The following is a 16,381-nucleotide window of genomic DNA, read 5'->3' as shown; positions in this document are numbered from 1 at the left end:
TTTGAAGGCCCTTTTGGCTTTTTCTTTTATATGGATAATTTTCTCATGTGAATTCTGCTTAATATCTATATATATATAAAGGAGACTTGAGTTTTTGCATGTATTAAATGCATTAAACCATAAAGCTCCAATACCTTTATATTAAATACATTAAAAACTAACAAATAAATATTAAATAAATAAAAAACTTCTTTGATACATAAATAAAAAACTGAAAACATTTGTATTTTAAAAAACTATTCAACCAATCATAAACTTAAAATCGACTTGAGTTTTGCATTTGAAAAATATTAAATATTAAAATTAGTAATAAAATAATATTTATTAATAAATAATTTAGATAAAATACTTTTAAAATTAAAAAAATTATATCTATCTATCTATATACATATGCAAAAGAGACTTGAGTTTTTGCAGGCAGTAAACCATAAAGCTCCTATACGTTTATATATTAAATAAATTTAAAAATATTAAAAACTAAAAAAATTTGTATTATAAAAAATTATTCAACTACTTATATTAAATTACAACTTTCATAAACTTAAATTTGACTTGAGCTTTGCATTTGACAAAAATAAAAAATAAAAAATAAAATAATATTTATTAATAAATAATTTAGAGGAAATACTTTTAAAATATTTTTTATCTATATATATCTATTTATATCTTTTTACATACGTAAAGAAGACTTGAAAAAATAACATTAAACATGTGAATAAATAATAAATTTCATTTGCATTAAATACATTTAAAAAAATTATAAAAATTATAAAAGTACATTCACTTAATTATTCATTATATTAATTAGTAATTGTTAATATTTTCAATTTCTCATATTTAAAATTAAATTTTAAAATTTTAAACTTTTCAATTTCTCTTAATTATTTAAAATTAAATATTTAAATTAATTAAATTTTAATTATTCATGACAACTTTAGGTGAAATTTTAAAAAATAATAATAACATTTGAAATTTACTACCTTTACATTAATGACAATATTAGATTGTTAATAATAATTTGTTTGTACTCTTTACATTATTATAATTTTAGTTATTAATCATAAGTTGATAAATTTTTAAAAAATAACACATAAAACTTATTACTATTTTTTACTTATAGAAAATGTTTAGTAATAAGTAATGTTGAAAAAATAGTTGAAAATAAAAAAATGTCTCTATGAGGTATTTATTATTATTACTATGTTGAATTTATGTATTATTTAAAAAGGAATATTTATATATGATTTTTGATCTACTATATAGAAGTAAAAATAACTTGAGAAAGTATAACAGAGAAAAATAATTATAAAAAAAATTGAATAAATAGAAATTTACTAAATAATATAATTTTTAAGTTAAAATTATTTAATTGTTGATAAAAAAACATAAAAAAATATGTTATTATAACTTATATTAAAACATTATTATTTGATTTAAAATATTTCAAACTCACTTAAGGATTTTTCAAATGATTAAATAAATAAATTATTATATGTGTTTGGTACGACCAAAGAGAACTTTAGTATGAGCAATTTAATTACACAAAGATAACTTTTGTACGAGCAATTTAATACACCAAAACTATTATTTTGACTTAACACAACTTTTTATTGTATTTATAATAAAAATCTATTTTTAATATTTGGTATAATATAATAATTTTTATACTATATTAAAAAAAGTGTAAATAACCCGTGCAACGCACGGGTATTATTTCTAGTATTTATGTACATTTGTCTTGAGTGACTGAAATTAAACTCTAGATCTGGTAGGTAAGCAAGACCCCTGTAAATGTAAGAATGCAAGTTAAAATCTAAAAAAATTATATGTTGGAAGGGATTACCACGGTTTTTTGAACAATTTACATCCGTCAAGAGCTGGAAAAAAAATCATATCCCACCACCTAAGGATGGCAAAATGTGCATGAATTTTTTTAGAGGGACATAGTTTGATTCCTTGTTAAAAAATCAGAAACTAATTTTTTTTAATAGAGAAACTAAAATTAAACAATGTGTTCATGAGCTTATGTTGAAATCCACACAAATATAATATAGAAGCTAGGCTTGAGTTTGATTTCTGAGGCCTGCCTAGAGTAGAATTGGGCTGGGAGAAGCAAACACTTTCAGGTCCAAGCGAACAACCAGAAGGCGGAAGTGGTTAAAAAAAATTTGACAAAAAAAAGTGATGGGTTGGCGTTCTCAGAGGAAAAAATCAGGAATTCAATGCCAATTTTGCAGAATTGGATGCGTTATTTGATCAAGTGGTAAGAGTTAGGGACATAAGGGTTGGGTGGGATGAGGGTGAAGGGTCTCGGGTTCGAACTCGGAGGAGGGACTAATTTACTAACATTTCTAACAATTAACATTTGCCTATAAAAGAAAAATTTGATCAAGTTCACCACCGGAACTACCGCCTGAGACTGACGTCCACGACCACTCTCCTCTGCTCCTCTCAGTTCAAGCTATGGTGGTGCCTCTCATGCAGCGGGCTTCCGTCTTCTGCCGCCATCTTCGCCACCCTTTTCCATCCATGGTGGGTGCCTCTGCTTGCCTACTCAATTGCAGCTAAGGTGTGTGTGGAATCTGGAGAAGTCTCTCTCTTATCCTTGTCAAAGAGATGTTCATTTGACCCATGAGCAGTGTTATAAAACTCGGACCGGACCGGCCGGTTGAACCGGTAAGACCGGGACCCGGCCATATAGCCGGTTCGAGCCAGTGATTGGATCGGAGGTGCAATCGAACCGGAAAAAAACGTTAGACTCGACCGGTTTAGTGTAAAAATCGGCGACTCGGCCGGTAATGGTTGGACCGGTTGTGTTTGAAAGGTGAAAAAAATCTCAGATTTGTAGAGGCAAACTCATCTTTTACGAAGTAGAAGCAGTAGGAATCCAAGAAACAGGCAGTAGGAGAAACAATTGAATGTATGAAAAAAAATGTAGAGGAGACGGCACAGTAGGAGAAGCAGTAGGAATTTATGAAAAAAAAAAAAGTTGAAGAGGAAAGCACTGTGCTGCATGAATAAAGAGACGGCGCAGTAAAAGAACTAAAGAAGTTTTTTTTTTTTTTGAACGAAACATCAAATTGATTAAACCATAGGCGGCATAGAAGCCAAAAGGTCTGCCTGAAGTAGGCCATACAAACCCGGTGGACCTTCCTCTATCCAAACAACATCTGAGAGGGTAGAGCCATAAAATCAGCACAAAAGTTTCCCTGTCTACGAACGAAAGATAAAGCAACATAATCAAACAAATTCAAAAGACCCTTACAGTCTTGAACAACAGTAAACAAAAGAGACCTGCCAACATCCCTATTCCAGGCATGGAATAACTGTAAGCTATCTGTCTCGAACTGAACACGCCTGAACCCTAACTCTGAGGACAAAACCATAGCCCAACGGAGACAAAGGGCCTCCGCCTCGGTCGCTGATGCTGCTACCGTCGGATATGAAGAAGCTGCTGCCAAAATCTCACCATGGTCATCTCGAGCTACCATACCAAACCCAGCAAACATATCAGTACCAAGGGAAGCATCCACATTCACCTTGATGACATTCGCGGCTGGTCGACACCACGTCCCTATCCCCGTCTTCTCGTGCTGGTTGTCTCCCCTTGCTTGCGTCGTTGGTTCCCCTAACACAGCCACCCGATCAAGCACCGTCTGGCAATCCGCCCTCCTCTCCTCAAATAGCAATTTGTTCCGCGCCTCCCACAGACAATACAGTAGAGTTTGCACTTGCGCAATGACCCAACTATCATGCTCCCTAAGCATAGTTCGCATGAATTCCATAATCTCTAACTCAGCTCCCACCCGTATCCCTAGGTGCACAAACCAACAACCGCGGGCAATCGGACACTGTAGAAACAAGTGGCTGGAGCTCTCCTCGTCATTACCGCACATCGGACAGCTTGGGTCAACGTCCAAGGATCGTCGCCTGAGGTTTGCGCGTGTCGGAATAGCATCCACACAAATTCGCCAAGCCACCTCCTTCACCCACGGGATGGAACTCGTTTTCCAAAATTTCTTCCAAAGACCCACATTCAAACCAGCAGCAGCTAAGCTCGAGGAAGGGGGGAAGCCTGACGAGCTGAATTTTGAAGAAATTCATAGCCAGAACTCACCGTGTACAGCCCATCAGTTGTACTTGTCCAGAATAGTAAGTCTTCCACTGGTTGAAGAGGTAGAGGCACAGCCAAGATGTTTTTCGCAGTAGCGGGACAGAAGGTCCACTCAATCAGTTCTTTGTTCCAAACACCAGCTCCAGGTTGGATCAGATGAGCCACCATCTCGAGCCTTAGCTCTTCCGCCACATCCTGCCTGAAATTAATTGGTGAGCCATGTGGAAGCCAATTATCATCCCAAATTCGGACATGCAACCCATTACCAATACGCCAAGAGCTCCCCTTATGAACCATATTTGATGTTTTCAAGATACTTGTCCAAGCATAGCTTGGACGATAGCCTTTTTTTGCTCCAATCATGGTGCCCCTCGGAAAATAAATAGCTTTAAAAACCCTACTAAGGAGGGAATCGGGTTGGTTCTGGATTCTCCACCAATTCTTCGCCACGAGGGCTAGATTGAAAGATTTAAAATCCCGGAATCCAAGACCACCGTTCACCTTGGGTTGACATAAAGTATTCCACTTAAGCCAATGCATACCACGTCTGGTCACATCACCACCCCAATAAAAGCGTGAAATCATACCTTCAATCTCATTACATAGGCCATCCGGCAAAATGAAACATGACATAACATAAGACGGGATTGCCTGCGCCACAGATTTGATCAACACCTCTCTACCTGCTCTATAAAGCGTGCGCTCCTTCCACCCCTTAAGTTTCTTCCAAACTCGTTCCTTAACAAACCGAAAAATTTGGTTTTTGGACTTCCCAATGATGGTAGGGAGCCCCAAGTACTTGTCATAACTTTCTACTGCCTTTACTCTCAAAAGCTGTTGAAGCTCATAATAACAGTTCTCTGACACATTACGGCTAACTGAAAGCATGGACTTATCCAAATTTATCACCTGCCCAGAGGCACGCTCATAGGATGCAAGAATGTTCTTTATACACTTTGCTTCCTCAAGAGATGCCCGGGCAAACAATACACTGTCATCTGCAAACAAAAGGTGTGAGATAACAGGAGCAGAACGAGCAATTTTTATCCCATGTAAAGCAGACTCAGACATAGCGCGCTGAATAAGAGCTGAAAATGCTTCACCACACAAAATGAATAAATAAGGGGAGAGAGGATCTCCTTGTCGCAAACCTCGATGAGGTGCGAAAGTGGGTTGCGGGTTACCATTAACCATAATAGAAAAATTAACAGTACTAACACATGACATTATAAGCTCAACCCATTGCAAAGGAAAGCCCATGTGGGTGAGAATACCTCTTAAGAAGGGCCACTCCACTCGGTCATAAGCCTTGGACATATCAAGCTTAAGAGCCATCATGCCCTGCCTTCCTGTTACTCGCTTCTTCATGTAATGGAAGCATTCGAACGCAAGTAATGCATTATCTGTAATTAACCGACCTGGAACAAAAGCGCTTTGGGACTCTGAAATTAAATCAGGTAAAATCAGCTTAAGCCTATTAGCAATTGTTTTAGTGATCAACTTAAACAACACATTGCAAAGGCTAATTGGTCTAAATTGGTTTGCATGTACAGATTTTTTAACCTTAGGAATTAGCACAAGCAAAGTTTGATTAATCATACCTGGAGATGCCTCTCCCCGGAGGACCTGTAGACAAAATTCTGTCACATCATCACCAACAATACTCCAAAACTTCTGATAAAACAGAGCTGGAAAACCGTCTAATCCAGGCGCCTTTGTAGGATGCATCTGAAAAAGGGCCTCTTCAACCTCATCACGGGTAAAAGGTGTAGAGAGGATTCTCCTGTGAGCCTCAGTGACGCGTCCATCAACCAAGGCAGCAACTTCTTCAACCCCAAGCGGATTCGACGATGTGAAGAGCTTCTCAAAGTATTCCTGTAAAACCCTTGCAATATCCACATTCTTCTCAAATTTTCTCCCCTGATCATCTTGAATTTCCTCAATCAGATTCCTCTTCCGCCTCTAAGTAGCCTTTGTGTGGAAAAATCTTGTGTTTCTATCCCCATGCTTGAGCCAGGTTGCACGAGATCTTTGGCCCCAGAAAATCTCTTCTTGCTTGAGTAATTCATCCAAATTCCGTTCCACCTGTTTAGCCTCAGTGATCACCGGATCTGTTTGCACACCCCCTTGAAGCCGTTGTAGTTGTTTCTTTGTGTCTGCAATCTTCTTTGGAAGATCCCCAAACTTTTCACTTCCCCAAGATTTCAAATATTGCCCAACCGCATCGATCTTTCCTAGGAGAGATGTCTGTGGTCGACTCCAACCTTCTGCCACTATCTCGGTACACTCTGCCCCACCTTCCAACCAAATCTCTTCAAACCGAAACAACTTTGTTCGATGTCTTCTAATCTCCATCCTACGGGTACCACAGTGAAACACAATAGGGCTATGGTCCGATTGATGGCGAATCAAATGGGATACTCTCGTGAAAGGCCACAGCTCCTCCCAAACTCTATTCATTAGCACATAATCAAGTCGTTCTTCCACTCTCCCAACCCCTGTACGATTATTTACCCAAGTAAAAGGGATTCCTGAAACATCCACCCTATATAGCCCACAATCAGCACAAGCTTGGTTTGCCACTTGCATTTGACCTAGGTCAGGTGGATCACCCCCAAGCTTGTCCGATAGGGAAAGTATGTCATTAAAATCTCCAATACACAACCATGGAACCATCTCCGCCGGTCTCACACGGCGGATCATCTGCCAAGTCCTCCATTTATTATGCGCTTCTGGAAAGCCATACACCGCATACACCTGCATAGACATAGTAGGATGGTCCTGATGGACCAGATTAAATAAAATATGATGAAGTGAAGCATTTATAATAGTTACCTCAATCTCCTCTCGCCACAGTAAGCAAAGACCACCAGCTCGTGCTCTCCCACGTCCTGCGCACTGAACCGGGAAAATATTACCTAAACCACCAACACCACGCTGACGAAGAATTTCTGAAGTGTAAAGTTTTGTTTCCATCAGAAAAGCAACATCGGGAGCTTCAGAGTGGATGAGCTGACGAAGAGCCCGTACTGCCTCCAGGTTCCCAAGCCCGCGGAAGTTCCACGATAAAATCCTCATTGAGGTGGGCGGGGCTGATCCACAGCCGCCGCCGATCCCAATCCATCATCAGAGTTAAACTTCTTCAAAGGTGGGGATATCCCCGTGTAACCTGTCCCAAATGCAGAAGAAGTCGCATTTGTTCTTTTCCTGTTGTTCACCAAGTGATGTGTTTCCTCCTGGTTCTTTCCAATCTTGATACCTTGCTGCCTCCCATGTTTCTTCTCATAGACCTTGTTAATGTCAAAGTCAAGTCCCCTCTCATTATCCAAGTACTGATTTATTTGTTCCTCACTAAGCTCCTCCTCCCCATCATTATGTTCAAAGCTTTCCTCTGTAGCAATTTTTTTCCCTTTTTCACGCCCACCCACTTGCTGTCCAACACGTGCCTTGGCCCCTTGCTCACTATGCCTATTGCCACATTCTGGACACTAGGAGGCCGTGAACTAGCTCTCATCCATGCACCAAAACGCTGCTGCGTTTGGTCCGCCACCGCCACCATGATACAATCATTTTCTATGTGATCAAGGTGGCCACATCTGAAACATAAATCATAAAGCTTTTCATACTTAAAAATAGCCTTGAGAGGTGCCTTTCCAGCCACCGCCACAAGCTGGCCTTTCCTCAGCGGCGTGTCCAGCTTCACCCATACTCGAATCCGGAGGCACTCGCCGTCCCTTCTCTTGTCCCAATCGAGAAAACCAGCGAAGTTCTTCGCCAAAGACTTGGCGACATGTTCTGTTCGGAAGGAGTAGGGCATGCCGTGGACCTGAACCCAGAAAGGAACCTGTAGCATCGGGGTATCCTCCGGGTTAATGCTGGCGTCGAAAGCATTAAGCGCAAGCATGTGCCGATCGAAGAACCACGGCCCTGACTTCAGCACCAAGTCCCTGTCTTTCGTGGTTGAGAACTTGAACAGGAAGAGGTTTGAACCCACGTGGCCAGCCTCAATGCAGTTTCGAGACTCCCATAAACCTTTCATGGTTGCGCGCAAGGGGCCTCCGGCGACCTTCGCCTTGGTGAGCACCTTCCCCAATAGCCACACGTTCTCCTTGAGGGCTGGTTCCACTTCCAGCACCCCCACATCAAGAATCTCATTCTCGTCTCCCTCAAGCACCACGTCAATATGATCACCCATGGCTACCGCAGTATACCGATCGCAGACCAGAAACAGAAGTCGAGTGCAAGTTTTGTGACAAACTATAGAAACACGCCTTTGTTGCGAAAACCAGAAAACCAGAAGAAAAACCAGAAGAAAAAAACCCCAACCTGGCGTGGGGAAGTCGAGATGCCAAGAAAGGAAGCCTCCTTGACCCAGCGCTAGGCTTGCCGATAGTCAACGACGGCGCTCAGAAACCCTGGCCTAAAGAAGTTATAAGGATGAAGATAGGGTTTAGAAGTTGGGTCATTTTATGCTAGGCCCATGTAAAGTTGAGTTCATTATAGTGTTTTTTTTATACTCTTTCTCTACTTATTACTTACTGCTACGTAATGTACCAGCCCCTTTTTTTTAAACATGCTAACAGTTGCTGTGTTTTTTAATAGTCTTCTTCTTTTCCATTCAAATCCTAACTTATAAATATATACAAAAATGAAAGATAATAAAAATGAAGTTATTAATAACAAATTGACAAGATAAATTATTAAATTTTTTAATTATACAGTAGTTATTTAAATAATTGTGATATAAATTTTAATTTTATGTTATGCCTAACCTATTATGAATTTTATTTAATGTAAACCGAGTCAAACGGTTCAACCAGTGACCCAGTAGTCAGACCAGTGACCCATTGACCCAGTGCCCTGACCGAGTCGATCACCGGGCCGAGTTTAATAACACTGCCCATGAGTGTTGCTCAAGCCGTGATGGGGCTTCCTTGGTTGGCGCATAGTTCTTAAAGAGTAATAAATGCGAGGAACCATAATTGTGATTTATAAAGTTTAGGGATTTCATTTACCGCATAAATTGTGAACCGAAAGTGCAAGTGCAGTTAAGCCTTTATAAACTTGTCCACAAAAAGGGAGTGCGGAAAACAAAAACAACACCGCTGAACTATTCCACTAAGCCGCCCAACCACTGGTAATCAGTTTCAATAATCATTGTATTAAACAATTCAAAGTTTCCAATGAAAGTATGAAACGAAACATTGAGTTTAACAACATTCTATTTTTTAATGTTAGCCTCAATATTTCTCTGGAAAAAATTATGGCCCTTGTTTGTACTGTTGAAATAAAGCTAAGCATATAGAATAATCGATGGACAATCATTGGAGTTTATGAACCATGAAAATTAGAATTAGAAGACTTTTCTGTTCATATCTCATTGTCATTGTGGCAAAAAATATAATGCCCATTAACCATATTTATTGCCACCCTTGTTATCATCATCATTTAATTTAAACCTCACTTTAATTTGTTCATTTGCTTACCTGGAAAATGACGACTCACATACTTTTTTTAATGCTAATGAAGTTTACTTTAAGATATTCCCTCAATATATGCTTATCCTCCCATTATAAGCTCCAAGTTTGTTTTTTCATGATTCCTAGTTAATTTAGTTGTCATTATGCCCATGATGAATCATATATATGTATCAAACACAGATTGATCTTAGGACTTCTAAAATAAATTAGAAAAGGGTGGCTAATTAGGCCCTCTCTTTCTATTAATCAAGCATTATCCAACCACTCATGTGGCCCATGGTCGGTGCCAGACCCTTTGATCATAATCACAATGCAAATATATTTTAGAGTAAAATACACTTACCCCCCTCAAGGTTTGCTAGAAAAACACTCCACCCCATTCTTATTCAAAATATACACTCCATCTCACTCATTTTATCATGTTAACTCCATCCAAAAGATACTAACGGAATATTCCATTCAAATCAAAATTATTTAATATAAACTTATTTTTCCATTTCTTTTTTTTCTGGTTATTTTTTATTTTATTTTTTTCAAAAAAAAAACCTCACTTTCAAATAAAAATCGTTTAACGTCAGTTCCATTTAAAAAAAAAAACGTTAGTTTCAACAAAAAAGAATATAACATCACAATTACTAGTAATACCCAGTTTATAAATGATTTTTATAAAAAGTGAATTATATAAAAATATTTCGAAATTAATTTCATACTAATTAAAATTTCACCAAATAAATACTAATTAAATTTCTTTTTCCTAGATTTATAAAAAAATGTTGCTTATGAATTCATTGAGTAATGTATGGATATTATTTAATAAAATTCTCTTATCATATATCAATAACATCCCTCATTTTCAATTACTAAAAGTAATATATACTTTAACATTTAACATGTTATAACCAACGCGATCATATTATCCAAATTAATTAATTAATTAAAATAATAATATAACTTTATATTCTTTTATGGAGTGGAAGTTTAACGTACTTTTACCATAAGTTTTAATTTAAAACTATTTCATACATATTTATTCTTGAATTATTTTATAAAATGGTTACTTTATATACGAGCTCCAACAGTATATAAGCATTGAGAATATTTGTTTGGTCAAATATTAGAAAGTGACGTTTTTTTCTGAAAAAAAAATAACCAGACAAAAAAAGGAAAAATAAGTTTACATTAAATAATTTTGATTTGAATGGAATATTCCGTTAGCATCTTTTTAAATGAGGTTAACTTGATAAAATGAGTGGGGTGGAGTATATATTTTGAATAAGAATGGGGTGGAGTGTTTTTCTAACAAACCTTGAGGGGGTAAGTGTATTTTACTCTATATTTTATGTAAACTCTAAACTCTTTGTTATATAAACCTTGGCAAATGTTTCTGATGCAAAGCATACACTTATAGCTTTGGCTCCTCTGTTTTGAATTGGTGTGTGTCAAAAATGGTGAAGATAGCTTTTGGTAGATTTGATGACTCTTTTAGCGTTACCTCCCTTAAGGCTTATCTAGCAGAATTCATTGCCACTTTACTTTTCATCTTTGCTGGCGTTGGATCAGCCATCGCTTACAGTAAGTACAACTGGAGTACCATTTTAAAACCGATTCATTGATGAACCATCATGTTTAATCATATGACAGACAAATATGATGATTCACTAGTGAGACCAATTTTATATTAATTTGTTTCATATATAATATTAATTTTTAAAGTTAATATCAGTTTAATCACAATTGATCTATTGAACCGTGAATTAGTGGCATCAACATTTTAATTACCATTTGGTTTTTAAAACATTGCTTTTCATTCATTGTATGGGTCTTAAAACTAGTATTTGATACAAGGGTGCAAAGAATGATGAAATAGTTCTGTTGTGTTATATAGATGAGCTTACATCGGACGCAGCATTGGATCCAACGGGTCTGGTTGCAGTTGCTTTGGCCCATGCATTTGCACTATTTGTAGGCGTGTCCATTGCAGCCAACATCTCAGGCGGCCATTTGAACCCTGCTGTCACACTTGGATTGGCGGTTGGAGGAAACATCACCCTCCTCACCGGTTTCTTTTACTGGATTGCTCAATTGCTTGGCTCCATTGTCGCATGTCTCCTCCTCAATTTTATCACCTCCAAGGTATTAAAGGAAAATTTCTTAAAAACACTAATTGGTTTTATCTCCTTTAGAGTTATCACTAGAAAAAATTATATCTCTCAAATTAGACTATCCGGATTATAAAATTTATCATAAATTTTATGAAATGATCTACTTTGGGATTTATTGGCAGAGCATTCCAACTCATGGACTAGCTTCTGGAGTGAACCCTGTTGGAGGTGTGGTGTTCGAGATTATTGCAACTTTTGGATTGGTTTACACTGTTTATGCCACTGCAGTTGATCCCAAAAAGGGTTCATTGGGTACCATTGCACCTATCGCTATTGGGTTCATAGTTGGTGCCAACATCTTAGCCGCTGGGCCGTTCAGTGGCGGGTCGATGAACCCAGCCCGATCATTTGGTCCAGCTGTGGTTAGTGGAAACTATGTTGATATCTGGATCTATTGGGTTGGCCCATTAATTGGAGGAGCCTTGGCTGGGTTGGTTTACGGTGGCGCTTTCATTTGTCCCCATCACCCCATCCCGACCTAAGAAACCTACCCTTAAATGAAATTGTTCTTGCCATGAATTGTTCAACTGTTTGCTGCCTTAAACCTCTTATTTCTCTTGGCTCTTTTTTTTTCCTGGTTTTAAAAAGTTGTATCTTTAATTATTTGTAAGTATTTGTTGCTTGTAATAAAACTGTAAAAAAATGATGCATGTTGTTTTGATTTTTGAAGGCCCTTTGACCCTTTTTTTTTACATGGAAAATTTTCTCGGGCGGGGTGGGCAGCTCACATGGTTGAGTTAAGGGTAATTGCAGGTGAAAGACCAGAGTTCGAACTCTGAAGAGACATAATTTCTACTAATTTACTACATTTTCCTATCAAAAAAATAAATATGGATAATTTTTTCACGTGGACATAATATGTACATTTGTCTCGAGTGACTGAAAGCTGAATCCGTGTAAATGCGAGGACATAAGTTCAAATGTCAAAAAATCACATGTTAGGAGGGACTGTCATGACTTTCTGAACAAGTTTATATTTGTCAAAGATTAGAAAAATCACTTTGCACTATGGATGGCAAAATGGGGATTAAATTTTTTTATATGGACGTAATTAGATTCCTATTTAAAATTCAAAAGTGAGAGACTAAAACAATGTGTTCATGAATCATGAGCTTATGTTTTTTTTTTCTTTAGTAAATGAGCTTCTTCTTCTTTTTTTTTTTTTGGGTCAAAGATTGATGATTCATTGATAAAGGGCCAAACCCAAAGGCTTAGAAGCCAAGTACAAATCAGCCTTTTCTACAGAAACCCACAAAAGCCTAAACAAACAATACAAAGCCACGGGTCTGCTAGCTGGTACCAGCAAGTGAAAAAACAAAGCGTTTGGAATGGGAAAAAGCAACTAGTACATTAAGGGTCATCAGTAGACAATAGAAAAAAAGCACTTAACCAGCCATGAGACTAAAGGCATAAAAAACAGAAAAGAGGGACCCGCCATGTGACAATACTTGGGTAGGTGGCCACCATTCAAACTACCAATAAGGACCACAATGAAGGCAATTGAATAAAGATAGTTTCAGTTGCCAAGAAAAAAGAGTTAGACAACAGGCTAAGGGAATCTGTCAGTGCAAGTAGAACAGCTCCAAACACTCATCTTCATCTCTGAAATCACATAAGAGAGAAGGGGGATCAAAGCACAACAATTGAAGGCCCAGTACCGCATTCAGCCACAGGGATGAAACACTAGAAAAATTGCTGAAACTAGATCAGATTGGGACTCTTGGAGGGATTAACCTTGCATCATGTATTACTGCAGATTTCACTGCTGGATGAAGAGAAAAAAGCCAGTAGGGCCCCAGATCATTAAGGTAGTTCAGCTTAGCAATTTCATGGGCAACCTTGTTGCTGTTCCTAGGAATCCACGAAAAACCACACCATTGGAAATGTCTTCTCAGGTTAAGAATATCTGCAACTATGCTGTGGATTTCACCTTGTCCCTTTCCATCCCTGCATGCCTCAACCAAAGGTAAGCAATCTGATTCCACTTCAATTTCTGACCATCCCATGTTATGAGCTAGAATAATTGCTTCCCTAAATGCTAAAGCTTCTGCCATCAGGGCTGAATGAGAAAAAGCTTTGGAAGCTGATCCAGCAACGAGAAGCCCAGCTTCATCTCTCACAGCGATGCCAATAGAACACAAAGGGGAAGAGGCTTTCCAGCTTGCATCAACATTCAATTTAAGCATCCTAGGTAAAGGGGGTCTCCACGGACGATCATTGAAGGTAGAGCGATCTGAACTCATTCTTTCTTTAATAATCACTGGCTTAGTATTTGATAAATTATGGATCAAGAGTGACAGTTGTCTAATAGTAGCTTCAGTGTTTGGCGCTTCATGTTGGAAAATAACCCTGTTTCTCCCCTTCCAAATAGCCCAAAGAGTGAGGCTAAAGATGGCAAAGTCCTCCTCAGCGTGGGTTGAGACTGAATTTAGGAAATTGAATTGTTGTAGGATCCAAAGATCCATCCTCTGAAATCCCACTCTATTAATAATCCATTGGAGAGGAGAACCGAACCAAGCCGCACAAGTCCAAGGGCAAAATAGCAGTGCATGCTCAATTGTCTCATCCTCCATATTACATATTGGGCAAGTACTCTCCCTCGTCATATTCCTCCTGTGAAGATTAGCTAACACAGCAACAGCGTTGCTACAGATTTTTCAGAGGAAGGTTTTCACCTTCTGTGGAGTATCGCACCCCCATATGAACCCCCATAATTCATTAGGAATCACCAGAGAGGAAGATGGATTAAGAATACTTTCCTGGCAGAATGATCTTGCAACATGGTACCCTGTTTTAATGGTATACTCTCCCGAGTTGGTATGAGGCCAAATTAAGCTATCTTCAACTCCTCTTAGCCCCACCGGCGTTTGTAGGATCTTGACTGCAACGGGAGGTTCAAACATAGTTTTAATTTGGGAATTAGATTTCCCACCCCTGTTTTAGATTTCCCACCCCATTTAAAAGTGGGGAAAAACCAATATTGCCCCTCCGTGTTTTAGTCCGAAACTTCAACCTTCGGATCAGTACGAAACTTCATCCTTCGGATTAGTATGAAACTTCAACTTCTGGACACCTCTGACAGATTCTACCACCTTTTTCAGCACCATTACTCCATAGCTTCACCTACCTCACCACCATTATGGCCTGCATAAACTCCTCAACCACCCCCCATTTATGGCTGAACACACTGTTTGGATTGGTCCTCGTGTTATTACCAACTTTGATTTAACAGACATAACAGAAGATTGATAATATGATTCATGTTTGTAATGTTGTAACCATGTCTGTAACCATGTCTGTAACCATATTATTAGCAAGAATATTTTCCTTCAGTATTGTAACGAGGTCTGTTTGTCCCATATTATTGTCACTGCATTTTCACGTTTCTGTCTTTGTGACAGTATCTGGTTTGAAAGATCCGAATCTTGAAGTTTCATATTAATCCGGTTTTTCAACTCTCGGACATCTAAAAAAGGGGGGTGGTAAATTTAATTATGAAGCAGTCTGAAACTTATAGTCCTGGATTGATCCGAAACTTAAAGTCCTGGATGGATCCGAAACTTAAAGTCCTGGATAGATTCGAAACTTAAAGTCCTGGATAACTCTTACCAAGCAGCAGAATGCAGTAAGTTAAGACCAAACCAAAAGGCATATTCATCAATTACAATCTCAACCACCACCACAATTACAAACCAAACATTTCAACCCAACAATTCGTTAGGCAAGTCCTCCAAGACGGCCACGACACCGATCATGTTATTTTAACTGTAACTAAAGAATCCGAACTTTTAACTCTCGGACTAGTCCAGAACATCAACCTCTGGACTGGTATGGAGGTTTAAGTCCCGGAGGGTAGTCCCGACATTTTTTTAAAAAGGCTAGGGTGGCAATTCTAAAACAGGGGGTGGGAAATCTAATTCCCTTTTAATTTTCAAGCAATCCCAACCATCCCCTGATTCCTTGAGTAACTCAGCAACCTTTAATGGGGGAGTGTTCTGGCTGCGGGCAAGTCTTTCCCCTGTCCAGATCCAGCTATCTTCCCAAACATTAATTTTCTCTCCTGTACCAATTGCCCATCTTCCTCCAGAATTCAAGAGATCTCTACCCTCTAAAAGACTCGTCCACATCCAAGACTGGTTCCTACCCTTCTTCTCCTCAAGGAAATTCCCATTGGGACAGTAGATGGCCTTTAGTACAGTAACCCACAATGCATTAGGAGAGTGTTCGAATCGCCACGCTTGTTTTGCTAGATAAGCCAAGTTTTGATAGTGGAAGTCCCGGAAGCCAAGACCTCCTTCCTTTTTGCTCCTTGAAATGTGCTGCCAGCTTCTCCAATGAACTCCCCTCTCTTTCCCTTGGCTCTTCCACCAAAATTTTGCCACTGCTGCATTAAGGGATGAGGTAAAGGTTTTTGGAAATTTAACTATCGCCATCGCAAAAGTTGGGATTGCTTGGATAACAGATTTAACAAGAACTTCTTTCCCTGCTTGGTTAAGTAAAGATCCTTTCCAGCTCTCCATCTTCCCCAAGATTTTATCCTTTATCCACATCAAGGAAGCAGTCCTATTTCTCCCCCAAATGGCTGGAAGGCCCAAATACTTGCCTGGATCTGCCCAGATTTCCAT

General features: G+C 38.5%; 3 protein-coding genes across 3 annotated transcripts; 1 reads left to right on the top strand and 2 right to left on the bottom strand.

Moving 5' to 3' along the window:
* Window positions 1-3,155: 3,155 nt before the first annotated feature.
* Window positions 3,156-3,896, bottom strand: LOC130737293 (uncharacterized). The gene has a single exon (XM_057589045.1). It carries the CDS (start codon window positions 3,894-3,896, stop codon window positions 3,156-3,158), a length of 741 nt encoding a protein of 246 aa, XP_057445028.1.
* Window positions 3,897-10,979: 7,083 nt separating this feature from the next.
* On the top strand, window positions 10,980-12,417 carry LOC130741045 (probable aquaporin TIP-type RB7-5A). Its single transcript, XM_057593815.1, has 3 exons — window positions 10,980-11,166; window positions 11,480-11,727; window positions 11,879-12,417. The coding sequence occupies exons 1-3, from the start codon at window positions 11,040-11,042 to the stop codon at window positions 12,236-12,238; spliced, it is 735 nt and encodes a 244-aa protein (XP_057449798.1). The 5' UTR covers window positions 10,980-11,039; the 3' UTR covers window positions 12,239-12,417.
* A 1,045-nt stretch (window positions 12,418-13,462) lies between these two features.
* LOC130737292 (uncharacterized) lies at window positions 13,463-16,381 on the bottom strand. Its single transcript, XM_057589044.1, has 3 exons — window positions 15,703-16,381; window positions 14,451-14,637; window positions 13,463-14,369 (listed from the first exon to the last, which is right to left on the bottom strand). Exons 1-3 carry the CDS (start codon window positions 16,379-16,381, stop codon window positions 13,463-13,465), a joined length of 1,773 nt encoding a protein of 590 aa, XP_057445027.1.

Source organism: Lotus japonicus, chromosome 2 (genome assembly GCF_012489685.1).
Source record: "Lotus japonicus ecotype B-129 chromosome 2, LjGifu_v1.2".
Classification (NCBI taxonomy): Eukaryota; Viridiplantae; Streptophyta; class Magnoliopsida; order Fabales; family Fabaceae; genus Lotus; species Lotus japonicus.
The sequence above is the reverse complement of the archived record's forward strand: the minus strand, read 5'-3'. Positions and strand labels throughout refer to the sequence as shown.